Genomic DNA, 20,449 nt, shown 5'->3' on the forward strand with positions numbered 1-20,449 from the left:
TCGGAGACCTCGCATTCAACAAATGCGAGGTCAGTAACCTTACATTTCTTAAATGCGAGTTCCTCACCCTAGAAGCCGTGCGTGTTTCATCACGCAAGTGATGAAACTGGAGCCAATATTCACTATTTACCATCTTAAGATTATTTCCAAGAACATGAATCTAGATTTTGCTATGATTTTGCTTTTGCTTCAGTTGTAATGCCATTTTCCCTTGCTTTATGATTGCACTGCAAATTATAAAATGATTTACAATTTGCAATGAAAATTTCTACAAATTTTACTACTTAAGGCTCTAAATTCATCAGAATTGAAAAAAAAAACCATAATATTGCCATCAATAATTGATAATAATTTGGGGCAATAAATCATAACCGAACTAGTAGGCTTTCGGCTTGACTGTATCTAGCATTCGATAAATATTATGTCCAGAAAATTATATTCAGAATGTGCCTTTTTTTTATATTAGGAGCAGACAATCATTTTTGTTTTTCCATTGACATTTATCATAGAGGAATAAATCCTTTTTTATTTGAAAACTCACACGAGTTAGAAGTTAGCAAATGTGAGCTCCCAGTACAACATTTTATGTACTAGTAATTCTTTGTATGTAAATAACAAAAAAGTTATAGATTAAAAGATTTGATAATTATACGGTTGGAAACACCTAATTTTATTATTAAAACATTTTGTAAAGAAATAACTATACATGTATAGTTCTGTATACGGTTGGAAACAAACTCTGGCTTTGTGTTCAGATTGAGTACCTCGCATTTGCGAAATGATTATTTATCAAATGATTATTATGTGATTATTTATCTTATAGATTACAAGATATACTTTGCCATAATAATCATTTCCAAATTAAATGAGAAAAGATGAGAGTAAACCACATATATTTAATGCACCGACTAAGATATTTGACAAAATGTAATATATTATGATTAAATTTTTTTTTTTGAAAACATTTTGACAGAGTCTCCCCTTAAAAGTGGCCTAAACTCCCTGCCAGCAAACCCAAAATAGACAACATTTAATCCAAGCAATATTTCCAGCAACGTGTCCAAATATTGAACATAAAACTACTAAAAGTACCACACATTTCCTCCCCCACACTTATAATACACATTGTCCAGAATGTGTATTCTAAGAAAGGAAAGAAACACGAGAATAAGAAGAAAGTACTCCCTAGTGCAATGCCGAGATCTAGATCAGGCAAAAATCACAAACCACAACCCTGAGTTAAATATCCAACATTGCACAGATTAAAAACAAAATGAAAGCAAATCCATGCACAAATAAGATAGTGATCGTAATGGTGCAGATTCAATCATTATCTTCATCTACACAACCACCCTGAGGTGCAGGAATGCCTAAATGATGCTCTATGTTTGCCAAGCGAGTGTCCGTCCTCTGCAACTAGAATTGAATATCTTCCAAGGTAGTGAAAAGCCGTGGCCAGTTGGGTTGAGAACGATGCACCGGGAGAGGTGGTAGAGGGGCAGAGGTGGATGGACCAGCATCATCTCCACCATGCCTTGCTTTAGAACGCCGCTGGATAAGTGAAGGAAGGAAAGCAGCCACGTCGATGCCCATGTTCCGTAGCAAGGTAAAAGATAGCTGGGTACTGGGGCGGACAACTTGTCGCTCAACTCCAGCTAGATTAACCCCCATCCCTTCAAACACCAATGTGAGTAGTCGAGGGAATGCCAGTTTGAAAGAAGTAGTCTGACGTCTCACTGTTGACCGTATATAGCTAATAATGATATTTGGCAACGAAATCTGAGCATAAGAGATCTCCCGGTTGTGGAACATATGGTCCAAGAAATAGATATCACTCTTCCTGACCTCGTTGTGGCCCGTCTTCTTGGGAATCACATTGTTCGCTATCATATAGATGATGAGGCGATGTCTGGCATAAAAACTGTAGCAACAATCGTCTCCTTCCTCGATGAACGGAAAGGTTGGTACTGAAGACCGAACCTTGCCATAGCATGTGCCGGATCCCATCTTTTGTTTGGAGCGACGAAGCCTTTTTTCAAATTCACTGCAGGACCTTCATCACAACAACCCAAAAAAATTGCTAAACGCTGTCTTGACAAGACGATGTGTGTTCCTCGAACAAAGGACTCCACCTTTTCACCACTATGCTTCGCCTTGTTAATGATATTAGCATAAAATTCCCGCACAAGGTTCAGATAGTAGTAATCGGGTAGTCGAAGAATTGGCTCCCAACCAAGTTGGTCAAATGTCTCCGAAATCTGAAAAGCAGTCTCTACTTCGGGACTCACATGTTTTTCGAACAAGAACTCCAAGTTGGCATGTGCTTTATACCACTCTTGGTGCTGTAGAGTGGAAAACTTAGCGCTATCAAATATTTGTGGCTCTCGCGCAGTTCTCCCTCGTAGACGTCTAGGAGCAGGTGCAGGCGAAAGAGATCGTGCTTCCTCTTCAGTTTCTTCACCTTCGTCACTAGGGTCCAAGTTTTGTTCAGCCTTCTCATTGCTCCATGAACCAAGACCAACTAGAAATAGTCTCTTCGTCGACAATGACATAGGCTATCGGAATAATCTTGTTGTTGACATCTTGCGTAACTGCAACAAGTAATTTGCCTTTATATTCGCCACGCAAATGAGTACCATCAACGCATATAACCGGTCGACACATGTGAAATGCATCAATAGCTAGTCCAAAAGCCCAGAAGACATACTTAAATGTCTTCACACGATCCGTACTATCAGAATGGTGCAACCACCTGATCACAGATCCCTGATTTGACTGCATAAGTACATCAACATATTTTGGTAGTTTAGCAAAATTGGCATCCCAAGATCCAAATACAAGTTCAATAGCTTTGCGTCTGCCGTACCAAGCCTTTTTATAAGAAACATTCACCTTCAGAACTTCCTTAACATGATTTACTATATTCTTTACTTTAAACCTAAGATCATCTTCAATGCTATGAACTATGTGTCTAGCAATAACCGAAGATGTAAGGTTAACATTGCTATTACTCATCAAATCACCTAGACCATTGTGGTCGTTGACCCAATTGCTATTATTCATCACACCAGTCGCATGGAGGATACGATACATCGGCCGCAGTGGTAGTGCTCCTTTCAAATGCAGATTTACATTTGACAACCCAGGTGTTACTCTTGCTCTCAACAACCCTGAACTCCCTATTATGATTGATAGACCACATTCTAATAGCCCTGCTCAGCTGTTGTTTGCTCTCAAACCTCATATATAGACGTATATTATTATTCTCCTAACTAAATGTCACAATGCACTCCAACTCACTTTCATCAGTGACAGTGAGTTGGTCGTCATCATCTATGTTTCCAAGGTTAGAGAAGAATTCGAATCCTCGTGGAGCATACGAAAGGTTGCCAGATGCAGCAAAGGGCTGTTGGTTGTCGAGATCCTGATGGACTCCACGTCTTTTGATCAGCTTTTTCTCCTTTTTCTTCACTCCATGGTCGGCTGCAACTCTTAGCAAGGAGAAGAACAAAGCTTCATTTCATTTCACTTCCAATCTTTCATCCATTTCACCTCAAATTTTGCACACAAGCTCACAACAACTTGGAGCATCACCTAAGCTAGGAAAAGAGCTTATTTTCACGGTTTTCTTGGCTAAGGAGAGGACCGAAAATTTTTATTTTGCATACCAAGTGAAGTAGGTAACGATGAAACCTTGAAAACTTGGTTTATGGAAGTTCTAGTGCTCATATATGCTCGTGCATGTTAGTGGTAGCATTATTTTAAGGAAAATTTGGTTGTGTGGGCTCTATGAACTCCCACCTTGGATATATGGACTGATTTGTGATATTTTGATGGTAATAATGTTTATTTAGTACTTAAACTAGTGGATTAATGTTGGGTTGTTGATAGAAACTCAAGGATGGTGCAATGACCAAAAGTGACCATTTTGCCCCTGCTTTGTTCGAGCACTTTGGTGCGAAATTTTGAGGTTCTAATGGCTTGCTTATGTTGTTTACATGTTATACTGAGTGTGTAAAAAGCTTCATTGAAAAATAACTTGATTTGGTCACCCAAATGTTGAGTTTACAAAAGCTTAGAAATCTGGAAACTATTCCCGTATTCACCCAAGCAGTGTTTTTGTTTCGGCTATAATTCATCGCTTCGATGTCGGAATCGAGTGCTATTTATGGTATTGGAAACTAGACATTCCCAGCTTTTCGTTGGTATAAAATGCATGTCCTGGTTCCATTTGAACAAGGCAAACCATTCATTTGAAAATTGCTATCCTGTTTCGTTGTTTCCTGGAAGGCAGCACATGAGTTGTAACTTGATGCTCATGAACGAGCTAGTTATGGGTAGATTTTGAAAATGGTTTCTTCTGAGAAATTGTATATTAATGAAAGTGATTTCCAACGCCATCAACCACTCTCAATTCCAAGTTGAATTGAGTGAGTTGTGGCCAAAGTTTAAAACTGATTCGGTGAACTAAAACCCTCTTTTGGCTAGTAAATGCTTAGATCATTGTTGGGACTTGTTGTTTTGAAATTCTAGGTGTTAATCACCTACCAAACATACCTTGGATGTTTATTAGACATTGTCTACACCAATGAACCATGTTTGAGAAAATTTCCTTGGCCAAATGCTTGAAAACGGAAAAACGGAAGTCCAAGGCAGATTTGCCTTGGAACTTCTTGGGATTTTAGTGGTTTCGTTAACCAATTTCTCGTACATATTTTTCTATAAAATTTGGCAGAGGAATAGCTCTTATATGTTAGTATATTCATACCAAATTTGGTGCCGTTCCGAGTCCGTTTCGATACCTAACCAAAGTCCCAAAGTTTGATGTTTAAATCTGGAATTTTGCTTAACAATTTTGATTTTTCACCAACTTTGATCTATCATATCTTGGTGCTCAACACTCCGATTCTTGTTCTGCTTATTTGGTTTTAAACTTTGATTGTAACTCTAATTGAGTTTCAAATTTGAGAGACTAGTTCCAATTATGTGAATTTTGCCAAATTTCCAAACTTTGCCGAAAATCAACTCAAATCTGTCTTGACTTTCAAAAACAACAACTTTGCGCTAAAATTTGAATATCTTCCAATTGGAATCATGGAAAAGTGTCTTCTAAGAACTTTTAGTACTTTCTAAGAGGTTTCTAACGATATCAAGTTTTCCAATTTTGGACTCGTAGAGAACGAGATACGATTTTTCAAAGTATGGGTGACAAATCTGAAATTTTCGAACTTAAAGGAAATTGAGGGTTGCGAACCCTCTATTTTCCTTCGATATTGCTAGACCGTTTTACACTTGATTTCAAAGATGAAAATCAGATTTCGCTTGTGTTTTAAAACCCCATTTTTGAGCCTCGATTTACGAGTAATTAAGGCTCATTTTCGTGAAATTTTCTTAGATTGTACAAGTATGCAATCTTCCTCGATAATTAGGGGTTTTAAACGATAGTTTGTAATAGACAATTACTATTTACTCAGGTGCTCAAGGAGACCTTCAAGAGGATCTCGAGAGGAGCACCTAAAGGCTCGTTTACGCACTTACTCCCTTGTTTTGATTGATGAGTGTCAAGTGCATGAACTTGTTGTTAAGTGGTTATCTGTTTCTTATCCGTTATGTGAATTTGAAATTTTGAGACGAGGGTGTACTTTACCGCACTCGTTCTCTTTCAAATGAAATTATATTCGTATTTTGCTATGTGAATGCATATCCGACTTGTACATGGTAATGTGGTTGTGATTCATAATTGTGATTCGCATTTGTAATTCCTACTTGGAATCGTCGATTTGAGCGTTGCTCATCGACTTATATTCGTATTCGTATTCTGGGGACGCCCAAACTCGTTAGTTAATTTTGCGAATCGAGCCAGCATGGGCTTGGTCGATAAGCTTAGCAAACCATGAGATATTCGTAGAGTATGATTTATTGGAGAGATCTTGCTCGGCATTACTCGTGCAGTATTGCCATGATATACTCGAGTATTATCAAAAAATTTGATGAGCGGGCCCGGTAAGGGGTTATAACGGTGATGGGATTCGAAGAAAAGTGGTGTATCTACGGATTTGATACTTATGTGGTTGACGGAGTATCAACATGATTTGTGATCAAGACTCTAACTCGACTACGTGGAATTTAGCTCCTGAGAGCTACAGTATTTTTGAACTGTTTCTGTTTATTTTTCCTATTCGAAATGTGAATTATTCGAACTTGATAACTTTACTTACAATGTAATTGTTGTTACTACTTGGATTATGTGTTTGCATGTGTGTTTCTTAGCCTCACTGAGTATTGGCTCATTCCATTAGTTTGTTTTCCTTAACAGAAACCCGATTGGAAGGAGTTAAGCAAATGCCGACTTGAGGCACTTTTGTATTAGTGTTTTAATTGTAATCGATTAGACACTTTTGGATGTTGTGTATTTTGGAAAAAGTGATTGTAAATTTGAAATTGTGATGTAAGACTGGATATTTATGTATGGAATGACTTCGTACCTTTATTCAGACTTTCATTGTTAGTATTAGATTAGGTTTTAATTGGATTTGTCTTGAGTCCTAGCGAGAATTGGGCAGGCGTTCCACGAAAATCCTTGGGTTAGCCCTTGGGAGAAGTGGGGGCGTCACAGTTGATATCAGAGCTTAGGCTTCAGATCCTTGTAGTGTATCCTAGGCTTGAAGTTTATGATGTTGGACTGTGGGACTGATTTGAAAGTTAAGTGACCGCTTGTAGGGGTAAAAATTAGAGCCGGTTCGCGTGGTATCTACGCGGGGTGAGTTTGGGTTAAATGGTGTTATGGTGCTTATCATACGAATGAGTAAAGTCTTAAGTACTCTTTTAGAGCGTAAGTTGTAAATCATGAATGTGATAGGGATAAATCTTTTATCGTGATACTTGGGGAAGATTAGATATGTATACTGGGTAGGAATCTCAAATGTGGTAATTTACTCTTGGGATTGGCCAGCTCGAGATGTAAAGTATGTTGGGTAGGAATCTCAAATGTGGTAATATACTCTTGGGATTGGCCAACTCGAGATGTAAAGTATCTTATTTCGGATTCTTGTACCTGAGTACTTAAGAGTTGAGGGCAATGTTAAGAACTTGAGATTTCCATTTGCGGGAAAAAGAACGCATCGATATTTCACGTGAATAGCTACAGAAAAACCAATAGTCGTTTGACTAAGGTGGCGCAATAATTGAAAGAGAGAGGTAGAGAAAGATTGATGGATGGTCTTACGTAATTTAATAGGATCCTAGTGCTTGATATGAGTCGGAAATGAACGAGAAGATCAGACCTAACAGTGTTATAAAGGATTGACTTAGTTGGGGTGATGCTAGTGCCAAGGCCATTGCATTTTTGTTTAACTATGTGGCCTACTTTTGAGGCGCTTGACTTTACTTTAGTCGTACATGACTAAAAGTCCTATTGTGACACTTATGTGCTATATTTTTGTAATACTCCCCCCTCCCCCGACTTGCTAAATTGCATGAATTTTAAAGTGTAAATACATGTTAATTATTGTTATCTCTGATGTTTTCAAGATCAACTCTTGTTTTAAGAAATTCCTCGCGTGATCACTGTTATTTCTTGCATTAGGCACCATTAGAATTATGAACGGATGAAGGAGTGGACGAGATCGTGGGCGAGGGTCTTGGCAAGCCCATCCTCAAGGGGATGAACAAGGATCGACAATTGGACCGACCCAAGGACAAGAGAATATAGAGGTTAACCAAATGGCTACTGCCATTAATAGGATGACTGATATCTTGGAACGATTAGCTGAGAGACAGGGACCAGGGCCACTTAACCAACCTGGGGGCCAGGGTAGAGGGGAAGATAGAGCCTTGGAGAGGTTCCTTAAATTCAACCCGCCTAAATTCACTGGAGAACCCGACCCCGAGGCAGCTGAAAACTGGTTAGAGAAAATGACCAATATATTCGCCGTCTTAGACTATACCGAGGATAGGCGAGTGAATTTTGCTGCATTCCAATTTGAGGGTGTGGCACGTGCTTGGTGGGACTTGATAAGGGGGAAGTGGGAAAGAGCGCAGACCCCTTGGATTTGGGAAAACTTCACGAGAGAATTTAATGAGAAATTTCTCCCATCCTTGATTCAAGAGAAAAGGGAAGATGAATTTATACAGTTGAGGCAAGGAACTTCTAGTGTAACCGAGTATGAAGGAAAATTTACTAAACTTTCTAAATATGCTCCAGAATTGGTGACTAATGAACGGAGGAGGATTAGACTGTTCGTGCAGGGACTTAATGTAGAAATCCAGGAGGGTTTGGCCGCAACCCAAATCTCTACGTTCACTGAAGTCTTAGAAAAAGCGCAAAGAGTCGAGAGTGCAAGGCTGCAAGTTAGAGACTTTCATGTTAAGAAAAGTGACACTTCTAGTAGCCCTTCGGGACAGGCAGATAAGAATGCCCCACCTTTTAAAAAGGAAAAAGGAACTGGTGGAGTGGAGATATCTAATACGCCAAAAGGGACTCAATCAAGAGGAGATTACAATGGACGAGGTCAATCGAGAGGGATGCCTTCAAGTGGTCAATCTGTAGCTCCCCAAGTTGTTTGTGGTTATTGTGGCAAGTTCAACCATACAGAGAGTGATTATTTTAGGAAACAAGGAAGGTTTCTTGTATTGTGGTAGTACCGAGCACCAGATATCGAAATGCTCAACCGTACCAAAAGAAGGAGGTAGTACCCACAAGGTCTGAAAAGTCAGCCGCTAAGCAGTCTAGTATTGGAGGAAGTCGATCTAAAGTACCAGTTACGGTTTATGCATTAGGCTATCAACAGGTTCCCAATTCTGCTACGGTCATTGAAGGTATGATTCTTGCTTTTCATTGTCTCTCTGAGGTTCTAAGTGACCCTAGTATAATTCATACTTTTACAAAATCCTAGATTCGTAAAATAGAATCAAAGTTTTATTACAATTTAGGTGGATAGAAATTTTGAGAAATGGATTAGCAATTGTAAATTACTGATTGATCCGATAGGCGTGACTATTAAGGGGTATGAGGTTATCCTAAGCGTGAATTTCGAGGACGAAATTCTTTTAAGGAGGGGAGGTTGTGAGGATCCGAAAATTTTCTTATTTTCGTCATATATTATTGGTTTATTTAAATAGTTATTCACTCATTTTCTCCGAATTATTTAATTCGACTACTTAAAAATCCATTTATATGGAAAACGCCTCTCTTATGTTTTAAAGCGTTTTGTTAGAAAATTTACTTTTCGAAAACTTGTTTAGTTCGGAACAACGAGTACACATTTTTCGAGACTATATTTGAATCGAGAGTGAATTAATTTTGGAGAAATAAGAATGATCAATAGTAGATTAAGAAAAGTTAATTTGAGATCTGAGGAATTAAAACTCGACTCATGTGAGGACTCGCAAAATTTATTATTTTAAATTCCATTTCGAGCTTATTTAAATATTTAATTGCCCATTTACTCCGAATATTATTTTCTAACCTATTTAGACCTAAATACATGGAATTATAGCTTCATTATATTTTTAAAGTGACTTGTTTCAAAAATTAATTTTGGAAGCTCGTTTAGTGAAAATAGTGAAAACGTGTTTGGAAATTTTAACCGATTGAGAGTACAATAAGTTTGAAAAATTGGAAACTTGCACAATGGTCCTAAAATAGGTAATTTTATGTTTAAATACTCAAGTGATAGGTATTAGTACTATCGTTATAAGAAATTCTTGGAGGTTTCGATTTATCACGCTTAATTTGGAAATACGGGTTTCACACGCACGATTTAATTGAGGGACTTTAGACCCTTATTTTGGGACAATTAAGAGTGAATAATATTAATATGAATACAAGTGCATTAGAGGTTTAGTACACAAGTGAAACAAACCCGAGAGGAATCGAGCACAAAACGCGCGCGTACGCGCGCTAGTGAGAGTTGACTTTTGTGCACAAGGCCACTAACTACCAAGCTTCTCTAGGAAGCCTCTTTTGATCAGCTTTTTCTCCTTTTTCTTCACTCCATGGTCGGCTGCAACTGTTAGCAAGGAGAAGAACAAAGATTCATTTCATTTCACTTCCAATCTTTCATCCATTTCACCTCAAATTTTGCACACAAGCTCACAACAACTTGGAGCATCATCTAAACTAGGAAAATAGCTTGCTTTTCACGGTTTTCTTGGCCAAGGAGAGGACTGAAAATTTCTGTTTTGCATACCAAGTGAAGTAGGTAACAATCAAACCTTGAAAACTTGGTTTATGGAAGTTCTAGTGCTCATATATGCTCGTGCATGTTAGTGCATAGCATTATTTTGAGGAAAATTTGGTTGTGTGGGCTCTATGAACTCCCACCTTAGATATATGGACTGATTTGTGATATTTTGATGGTAATAATGTTTATTTAGTGCTTAAACTAGTGGATTAATGTTGGGTTGTTGATAGAAACTCAAGGATGGTGCAATGACCAAAAGTGACCATTTTGCCCTGCTTTGTTTGAGCACTTTGGTGCAAAATTTTGAGGTTCTAATGGCTTGCTTATATTTTTTACATGTTATATTGAGTGTGTAAAAAGTTTCATTTAAAAATAACTTGATTTGGTCATCCAAATGTTGAGTTTACAAAAGCTTAGAAATCTGGAAACTATTCCCGTATTCACCCAGGCAGTGTTTTTGTTTCGGCTATAATTCATCGCTCCGATGTCGGAATCGAGTGCTGTTTGCGGTATTGGAAACTAGACATTCCCAGCTTTTCGTTGGTATAAAATTCATGTCCTGGTTCCATTTGAACAAGCTAAACCATTCATATGAAAATTGCTGTCCTGTTTCGTTGTTTCCTGGAAGGCAGCACATGAGCCGTAACTTGATGCTCATGAACGAGCTAGTTATGGGTAGATTTTGAAAATGGTTTCTTCTGAGAAATTGTATATTAATGAAAGTGTTTTCCAACGCCACCAACCACTCTCAATTCCAAGTTGAATTGAGTGAATTGTGGCCAATGTTTAAAACTGACTCGGTGAACTAAAACCCTCTTTTGGCTAGTAAATGCTTAGATCATTGTTGGGACTTGTTGTTTTGAAATTCTTGGTGTTAATCACCTACCAAACATACCTTGGATGTTTATTAGACATTGTCTACACCAATGAACCATGTTTGAGAAAATTTCCATGTCCAAATGCTTGAAAACGGAAAAACGGAATCCAAGACAGATTTGCCTTGGAACTTCTTGGGATTTTAGTGGTTTTGTTAACCAATTTCTCGTACATATTTTTCTATAAAATTTGGTAGAGGAATATCTCTTATATGGTAGTATATTCATACCAAATTTGGTGCCGTTCCGAGTCCGTTTCGATACCTAACCAAAGTCCCAAAGTTTGATGTTTAAATCTGGAATTTTGCTTAACAATTTCGATTTTTCACCAACTTTGAGCTATCATATCTTGGTTCTCAACACTCCGATTCTTGTTCCGCTTATTTGGTTTTAAACTTTGATTGTAACTCTAATTGAGTTTCAAATTTGAGAGGCTAGTTCCAATTATGTGAATTTTGCCAAATTTCCAAACTTTGCCGAAAATCAACTCAAATCTGTCTTGACTTTCTAAAACAACAACTTTGGGCTAAAATTTGAATATCTTCCAATTGGAATCATGGAAAAGTGTCTTTTAAGAACTTTTAGTACTTTTTAAGAGATTTCCAACGGTATCAATTTTTCCAATTTTGGACTTGTAGAGAATGAGATACGATTTTTCAAAATATGGGTGATAAATCTGAAATTTCCGAACTTAAAGGAAATTGAGGGTTGCGAACCCTCTATTTTCCTTCGATATTGCTAGACCGTTTTACACTTGATTTCAAAGATGAAAATCAGATTTCGCTTGTGTTTTAAAATCCCATTTTTGAGTCTCGATTTACGAGTAATTAAGGCTCATTTTCGTGAAATTTTCTTAGATTGTACAAGTGTACAATCTTCCTCGATAATTCGGGGTTTTAAGCGATAATGTGTAATAGACAATTATTATTTGCTCAGGTGCTCAAGGAGACATTCAAGAGGATCTCGAGGGGAGCACCTAAAGGCTCGTTTACGCACTTAGTCCCTTGTTTTGATTATTGAGTATCAAGTGCATGAATTTGTTGTTAAGTGGTTATCTGTTTCTTATCTGTTATATGAATTTGAAACTTTGAGATGAGGGTGTACTTTACCGCACTCGTTCTCTTTCAAATGAAATTATATTCGTATTTTACTATGTGAATGCATATCCGACTTGTACATGGTAATGTGGATGTGATTCATAATTGTGATTTGCATTTGTAATTCCTATTTGAAATCGTCGATTTGAGCATTGCTCATCGACTTATATTCGTATTCGTATTCATATTCGTATTCGGAGGACGCCCAAACTCGTTGGCTAACTTTGCGAATCGAGCCAGCATGGGCTTGGTCGATAAGCTTAGCAAACCATGAGATATTCGTAGAGTATGATCTATTGGAGAGATCTTGCTCGGCATTACTCGTGTAGTATTGCCATGATATACTCGAGTATTATCAAAAAATTTGATGAGCGGGCCCGGTAAGGGGATGTAACGGTGACGGGATTCGAATAAAAGTGGCGTATCTACGGATTTGATACTTATGTGGTTGACGGAGTGTCAACATGATTTGTGATCAAGACTCTGACTTGACTACGTGGAATTTTGCTCCTGAGAGCTACAGTATCCCTGAAGTATTTCTGTTTATTTTTCCTATTCGAAATGTGAATTATTCGAACTTGATAGCTTTACTTACAATGTAATTGTTGTTACTACTTGGATTATGTGTTTGCATGTGTGTTTCTTGGCCTCACCGAGTATTGGCTCATCCCATTAGTTTGTTTTCCTTAACAGGAACCCGATTGTTAGGAGTTAAGCAAATGCCGACTTGAGGCACTTTTGTATTAGTGTTTTAATTGTAATCGACTAGACACTTTTGGATGTTGTGTATTTTGGGGAAAGTGATTGTAAATTTGAAATTGTGATGTAAGACTAGCTAGGGGGCGTTTGGTAAGAGGGTATCGGATTCGGGGAATGGAATGAACCCCATAAATGGTGTTTGGTTCACTGGAATGGGAATTGAAATCTTGGAATGATTTCTAAAAATTTGGTGTTTCTCCATTCCCAAGTATTTTGGTGGGTTTTGTCCGATTCCCAAGTTTGATTCCAAGAAACAAATCCAATTACATATTATAATTATACAATGATATAATTAATATTTATATATATTATATATATTATATATATATATATATAATATATACATATATATAATATATTATAATTATAATATTAGTACATTATATAAATATATATTATAATTATTTAGTTAAATATAATTATATTTATATAATATATATTATAAATTTATTAATATTATATAATAATATATTTATAATATATATGTATATCTATAAATGTATATTATATGTGCATATAATTAAAATAAATACATGTATATAATATTAATAAATTATATTTATATTTATATTTATTATTTTAAATATAATAATATATAATAACTATATCTAATTAATATGCATTATATTTATATAAAATATTAGTACAATTAATATTTCTATATTAGATAATTATAATTATATATTTATATTATAACTTTCATATAATTATAATTAATTATATATAATATTTAATTTAATTAGTTACAAACTTATAATAATGATATTATTATATTATATAATTATATATTATAATTATTTAGTTAAATATAATTATACTTATATAATATATATTATACATTTATTAATATTATATAATAATATATTTATAATATATATGTATATTTATAAATGTATATTATATGTGCGTATATTTATAATATATACATGTATGTAATATTAATAAATTATATAATTATAATAATAATAATTATTATTATTATTTTAAATATAATAATATATAATAACAACTATATTTAATATGTAATATATATTACATTTATATAAAATATTTGTATAATTAATATTTGTATATATTATATAATTATAATTGTATATTTATATTATAACATTTGTATATTTATATTTAATTATATATATAATATTTAATTTAATTAGTTACAAACTTATAATAATAATAATATTAGTTATATATATTATATAATGTATATTAATTTGTGTAATATAATTAATATTATCAATTATACTAATAATTATACATGTTTACTAATAGAAATTATTAATCAGTTAGACTAAATTTACTAATACATTTATACTAATATATTTAATTAGTAAAAATTTCTTATATCTCATTTACAAAGAGCCAATAACTATCATTTGCAATGTGATTTATAATATATTTATTATATTCCATTCCGAAAGAGTCGACGAACCAAACATCAACTATAGTAATGATACACATTCCAGGTACTTGAACCAAACAAATGTATTGGAATGAATGACCTCATTCCAAACCCAAGATATCCGATTCCGAATCCGAATCCAATTCCGATGTGCGAACCAAACGCCACCTAGATATTTAAGTATGGAATGACTTCGTACCTTTATTTAGACTTTCATTGTTAGTATTAGATTAGGTTTGAATTGGATTTATCTTGAGTCCTGGCGAGAGTTGGGCAGGCGTTCCGCGGATATCCTTGGGTTCGCCCTTGGGAGAAGTGGGGGTGTCACACTTGCAATGGTGTCTAGCTCAGCAAAAGAGAAGAGAGAGTGAACTGGATGGAGATGGTTCTGTTCCAATTTGTGCCGGCTGTTCGTTTTTCAGTGAGCAACAGATTTGAGTGAGCAAGAGTGAGCAACAGATTTGAAAATTGCAGTCTTTAGCGGGCTATTCGTATTATTCCAACAGATTAAGAACCTCGCATTTATGAAATGCGAGGTTTGGCTAGCTTGCATTTGACGAATGCGAGCTACGCAGCTCATTTTTATATTTTTTTTAACATTGACTTCGCATTTGTGAAATGCGAAGTCTGAGAACTTGTGAGAACCCAAAAAAAAAAATATTTTCACATTTTCTCAGTATTATTTTATTTTTTTTTGGCTCCTTTTTATACTTTCCTTGGAAATATTAAATTTTCTATGCATTTTTATAAGTAAGTATAGTTTTAAATCATTTTCATGGTATAAATTAGCTTATGTAAAGTTTATGTAAAGTTTAAAGAGTATTAAGGACGTGGGGCCGCTAGTGCGGTTAGTCAGGTCAAATTTTGGCGATTAATTGAAGTTTTGTATAAAAGGATGTTATTTTATAAGGTAATTAGTGATAATTAGGGATTAGCTAGGTGGATTAGTGTTAGAAGATTAGGAGGTTGAAGGACATTCTAGAAAGCCAAGTGGCTTGAAACCATTGCAAGTTGGACCTTTGACCAAGACCATGATTTCTTCTTCTTATCTTGACCAAACCTTTTGTTTTCATCATTTCTTCTTCTTGTAAGCATGATGGACGAAATTTTGAGAGAGAAAAGGGAGAGAAAACACAAAAAAATTCAGCCTTGATCTCTTGCTTAAATCATGAAGAATCCAACGAAAAATCCTAATCTACACCGATCAATCTTGAGGTAAGCTTTGAGAGAAGCTTTTGGTGAAGTTTTAGAAGAAGAAAATCTTTCATCCCTCTTGATTTGCTTGTCACCTTTGGGTTTAGAGGTAAAAAGTTGAATATGGCAAGAAACTCTCTCTCTACTTCAAATAATTGTAAATTAGTGGCTTATAGTTGCAATTTTGGTAGTATCATGCAATATTTCATGGTTGGAAGAAGTGATATGGAAATTTTCAGTTTTATTGGAGAATTTTCTACCCATATATGAAGCTTTGATATGTGACATATCTAGTGTTTATGTGTTAGTTTGTTTTGCCTAAAGAAATTTCCAGCTTGGATGCATAAATTCCAGCTTAGGGTTCCATTGGTAGTAATATGCCCTGTTCTGCCCAGTTCTATTTGTCCATGTTAGAGGCCGAACTAGCCTTAACACAAAACATAAAAGTTGTATAGAATGATGTTTTATAGTTGCCTACAAAATTTCAGCTCAATCGGAGCACTGTAGCTCATGAAAAGATAAAATTACCCCTGAGACTGCCCTAGGTAGAGTCCAGCAGACAGTTTTGACGTTTCCTCATGTTGGCTGCATTTTTCACCTTGATCCGTACCAAACCAGTCTTTGGCCAAAACATGAAATGTTTAGCTCTATGTTTTAGCGTTCCAACGTCACTGGAATCACCTCGTTTGCACTTTGGTAGCCTGAGTTATGGTTGTTTACGCATAGTGCGGTTAACTAGCCCTAATGTGAGATTCTGGTTCTGTAAATGGAAATTTTGACTTAGATACACTACAAACTGGATTGAGTAGTCTTCATCAAAGTTGTATACCTTTGTCTTAGCTTCGAAACGGTATAAATTTCACCTCAATCCGATAAGCGTAGCCTCAGTTGTGTCCATTACGCAAACCAATGTCAAATCTGTCTTTTGTTTCTTGACTCAACCTTCATTTCTGCACATGTTCCTAGCTTAATTTTGTACTTGTATGACTTGAAACCTATAGAATGGCTATTGAAATGAGATGATTTTGTGTGTGGCTTTGGGATTGATTGAGGAAAACAATAAAGCCATAAATGGGTGGAAAATAGGTAAATACAAAGGGCGTGTTGCCCAAATTTACACTCGAGGATTAGGTAACGATTTGAAAGCGAATACCATATGAACCATCTAGGATATTTGCGTCTTCTTTTATTGAGGTATATAAGTTAGAATTTGGCCGAAACTTGTACCCTTGGAAAATGAAATTTTCGACTAATAGAAATACGTTTTCTTTGTCACTTCAACTCAAATGGAGATTTTAAAGTTTTACGAGTGAGCATAAGTTTTACAAATATTTTACTGATGTCTTTTGATTTAAATGTACTCTTTTCACTACCAAAACCATATTTATACTTTGTACTAGTACGTATTTGAATTTTCTTTGAATCACTTAAATCTTTGATAATTGAAACATATTGTGTTCTTTTGATTATATTTGGGTTCCTTGGTGATTAAGGGTAATACCCGGAAGAACAGTTTGGACGTTATTTTGCGTAAATAGATGAGTGTTCCTTGTTTGTTATGTTTCTCTTGACTATGTGGCTTGTTATGGATGTTTGACAACCTGTTAAATGCTTTCAATGATTGCTTAAAATGAGTTTTTTAGGCGAGTGTGTACTTTATCGCACTCGACCTAAACGAATATAAAGTTTTCAATGAATGAATGATTAAATGCTAGTTGCGCATAGATGTAAGCCTTTTGACTGAACTGGGTCCTGCCCTTCGTTACCGATCGATTCGAGCCAGAAGCGGACTCGGTCGGGCGATATGGTGACCCTGGGTGAATATTTGGTATACTCGAGTATTACCTTGTTGTCGGGTGGAGCCTGGCCAACATTCAAGAGGGGCTGAATGAAATGAACAAACGAATGTCAATGCAAACGAGGGTTTTACTTCCGAAAATGCATTTTTAAATGATTGGAGGAATAAGGGGAATGACAGGAGAATGAACGAATGAACGAACGATTGAATAGCTCCCTGTGAGCCCGTATCCTTTTAATAAATGTGTTATTATCGCTTTCCATTGTAAATGTTTCTTGAACTATTGATACTCCATGATTAATGTATTGGATTGATTGTTTGATTATGTGTTCGGAACCTCACTGAGCTTTTAACTCATTCCTTTAGTTTTGTTTTCCTTAACAGGGGAAGGCGAGCCAGGACGGGAGCTTTGTATAGACTAGCTTAGGCTAGATCTCTGCTTTTGTAATGGTTCTCGCCCTAGTACTTGGCATGGGCTGGATGTATGCAGAATTGAGAACCTTTGTATATTCGATGTTTGTACTCCCTTTTGAGATAGCAATGCATATATTCTTGTGGTTTTATTCAGGTTTTAAGTGAGGACTGTGGTGAACAACTGAGTCCCGGTGAGAGTTGGGCAGGCGGTCGACCGAACCATTTGGTTCACCTTAGGGGGAGGTAGGGCTGTCACAGAACTCGCATTCCACAAATGCAAAGATCACATTCCAAGAACCACCTTCAGAACAACCCCCCTTGTAGAACAACTTATTTTTTTCATAACAGTTTAAGAATTTTCTCACGACCTTGCTACTTCAGGCTACGATTTAATGGTCTTACAGATGCTTTCTCTAAAGATTTTGTGAACAAAATTTGTTCCTCTGGTACCGTAGATGGTGCAAAAACGAATAAATCCTCCACAAGACTAATGTTGGGATCGGATTTTGCTCACAAAGTAGGCTAGAGGCGCAAGCCTGGCTCAAGTTTTTTACCAAAAAAATTTCTGCATTTTTCTTCCTCTTTTGCTCTTTGCTTTTTCTCCTTTTCTCTCTTTTTTTCCTTTTCTTTCTTTGTTCGCCACCTCTCCTTCTCCTCTTATGCTTAGGCTGCATTTTTTGAGCCTTTTTATAGGAACAAACAATCCCAAAACCCTCACCTCAAAGGTGAGGATGAAGGCTGGTTTTTTCAGAAAATTTGAGCCATTAGATGGCATTTATTCTAGAAGATTCTTGATGTTTGGATTAAGGCTAGGTGGCCATGTACTGGAGGGCTTGGATGGAAAGCAAAAATGCAAAAAAAAAAAAAAAAAAGTGCAAATGGGATGAGAATGGAGCTGCAAATCTGTACTAGTTTAGAAACCCAGGCAAGCACGCGGGCTTCCTTTTTTTTTCCTGCTTTTCTTTTCTTTTCCTTCCAGTTTCTCTTCTTTTGTTTTTCAAATTTCTAAAAATTAAATTGAAATGATTTTCTTTTCTACTCATTTTTTTTAAAAAAGTAATAAATAAACATAAAATAAAACTAAATTAAATAAAATAAAAATAAACTAAAAAATGAGCGAAAAATAGGAATGAAATAAAATAAAATTTTGGTGTCTACAATCTTTATTGGGATCAACTCACATATAACATCAAAAAATAGTATATTATTTTTTTTCACTTAATACAAGATCCAAATTACTCTTTTCAGTTATATAGCGATGTCAAACATGATCAACAACAATAATCAAAAAATTTGCAACCAAAATATTACATAAAATAAGCTTTAACATCATAAATGTTTTTGTCAACATATTAAGGTTAGTTACTGAGATTTTTATGGTATTAAAGTTTGCTCTTTGTAATATTTTGGTTACAAATTTTTTTGATTATTTGTTGTTGATCATGTTTAACAATGGGTTTGTAACTGAAAAGAACAATTTGGATCTTACATTAAATTTAATATATATAATGATATACTATTTTTGATGTCATATGTGATTTGTTCCCTGATGATAAACAACAAATTTTAGTGTTTTCTTTAATGTTTGGGTTGATATTAGATTAATTAAACAATTGAGTAGAAGAGGGACAATGGTGAAATTATATTATCTTCTCTCTCCTAATATTACTTTTTAATTGCTGGTTGGACCTAAATGCTACAAGATAATAAATTTCAAGGGAGGTTAGTATAATTTTCAAAAGTTAAGAGGGAGGCCAGTGAAATAGTCAGAAACCTCTAGGGAGGTTTCTGAAATTATCCCATCAAATCAATATCTTTCATCACTCTAGTAGCTCGGCCTAATATTTCGCTAAAAGGGATGCATATAATATTCCACCATATTCCCTTTGAGCACTCTAACCTCCAAAATTACGTGAAACAAAAATTTCCAAAATATCTTGAGAAAAACATCAAATCCTGATCATTTGGAAAGACTTTCTTGACACTGAACTGAATGTCTATTTTATTCACTTTATTTTATTTTTTTTAATGTTGATTTTTGCGTAATGAAAAAGTGTTGCTGGATAAGATCGTGTATATGTCAACATTAAGTTTCGCTTCATGTGAAAACCATGGATACCAAATATGCGTGAAACACAACTACCAAGTAGAACACATAATTTTATCTCTAGAATTGTACCTAATATTTCTTGCTTGTATTCCACAATAAATTTGATTGAAGCATCCATTTATGTCAAATACACCTCCCCAACGTTAAACAAAGCCTGATCTATTAGTCAAACACTTTAAACAAGCTCTAAGGAGGTTCTTTCAAGAAATCAATATTCTTGGAATAAAGCTCATTACTTTGTGTGTTTGCTATTTGTCAACTGGCATAATTACCATCACAATCATGATTAGAATATTACATGTTAATTTAAACAAGAAGAAGCCCCTTAAACTTAGAACTCTAGATAAGAAATAGCCCCTTAAACTTAGAACTCTAGATATGAAATTCTTTTTTTTTTTTTTTTTACCCTGACGGAGTGAATATCCGGGTCAATCCTTATGGGGCCCGACTAATCCCACTCCAATTCGGAGAGGAGGCCCCACTCCACTCGAGCACGGTAGCAAGCTCAAACCCTGGTTGCCCAGGTAAGTCCACCATACCCTAAAGAGGTGGAGCGGACCGCTCGAGCTAACCCTTGGGGGCTCTAGATATGAAATTCAGTGACTATGGCTTAGAA

The 20,449-nt window shown here is 35.5% G+C and overlaps 1 protein-coding gene across 1 annotated transcript in view; it reads right to left on the reverse strand.

Annotated features, from left to right (window-relative positions):
* Positions 1-1,886: 1,886 nt before the first annotated feature.
* Positions 1,887-20,449, reverse strand: part of LOC113766318 — a 31,777-nt gene continuing 13,214 nt past the window's right edge. The window contains exons 5-7 of the mRNA XM_027310524.1: positions 3,301-3,491; positions 2,637-3,179; positions 1,887-2,521 (exon numbers count right to left, since the gene is read on the reverse strand). Coding sequence (XP_027166325.1) covers positions 1,887-2,521; positions 2,637-3,179; positions 3,301-3,491 — 1,369 coding nt within the window. The remainder of the gene's footprint in view (positions 2,522-2,636; positions 3,180-3,300; positions 3,492-20,449) is intronic.

This window comes from Coffea eugenioides, chromosome 1, assembly GCF_003713205.1.
Source record: "Coffea eugenioides isolate CCC68of chromosome 1, Ceug_1.0, whole genome shotgun sequence".
In the NCBI taxonomy this organism is placed as follows: Eukaryota; Viridiplantae; Streptophyta; class Magnoliopsida; order Gentianales; family Rubiaceae; genus Coffea; species Coffea eugenioides.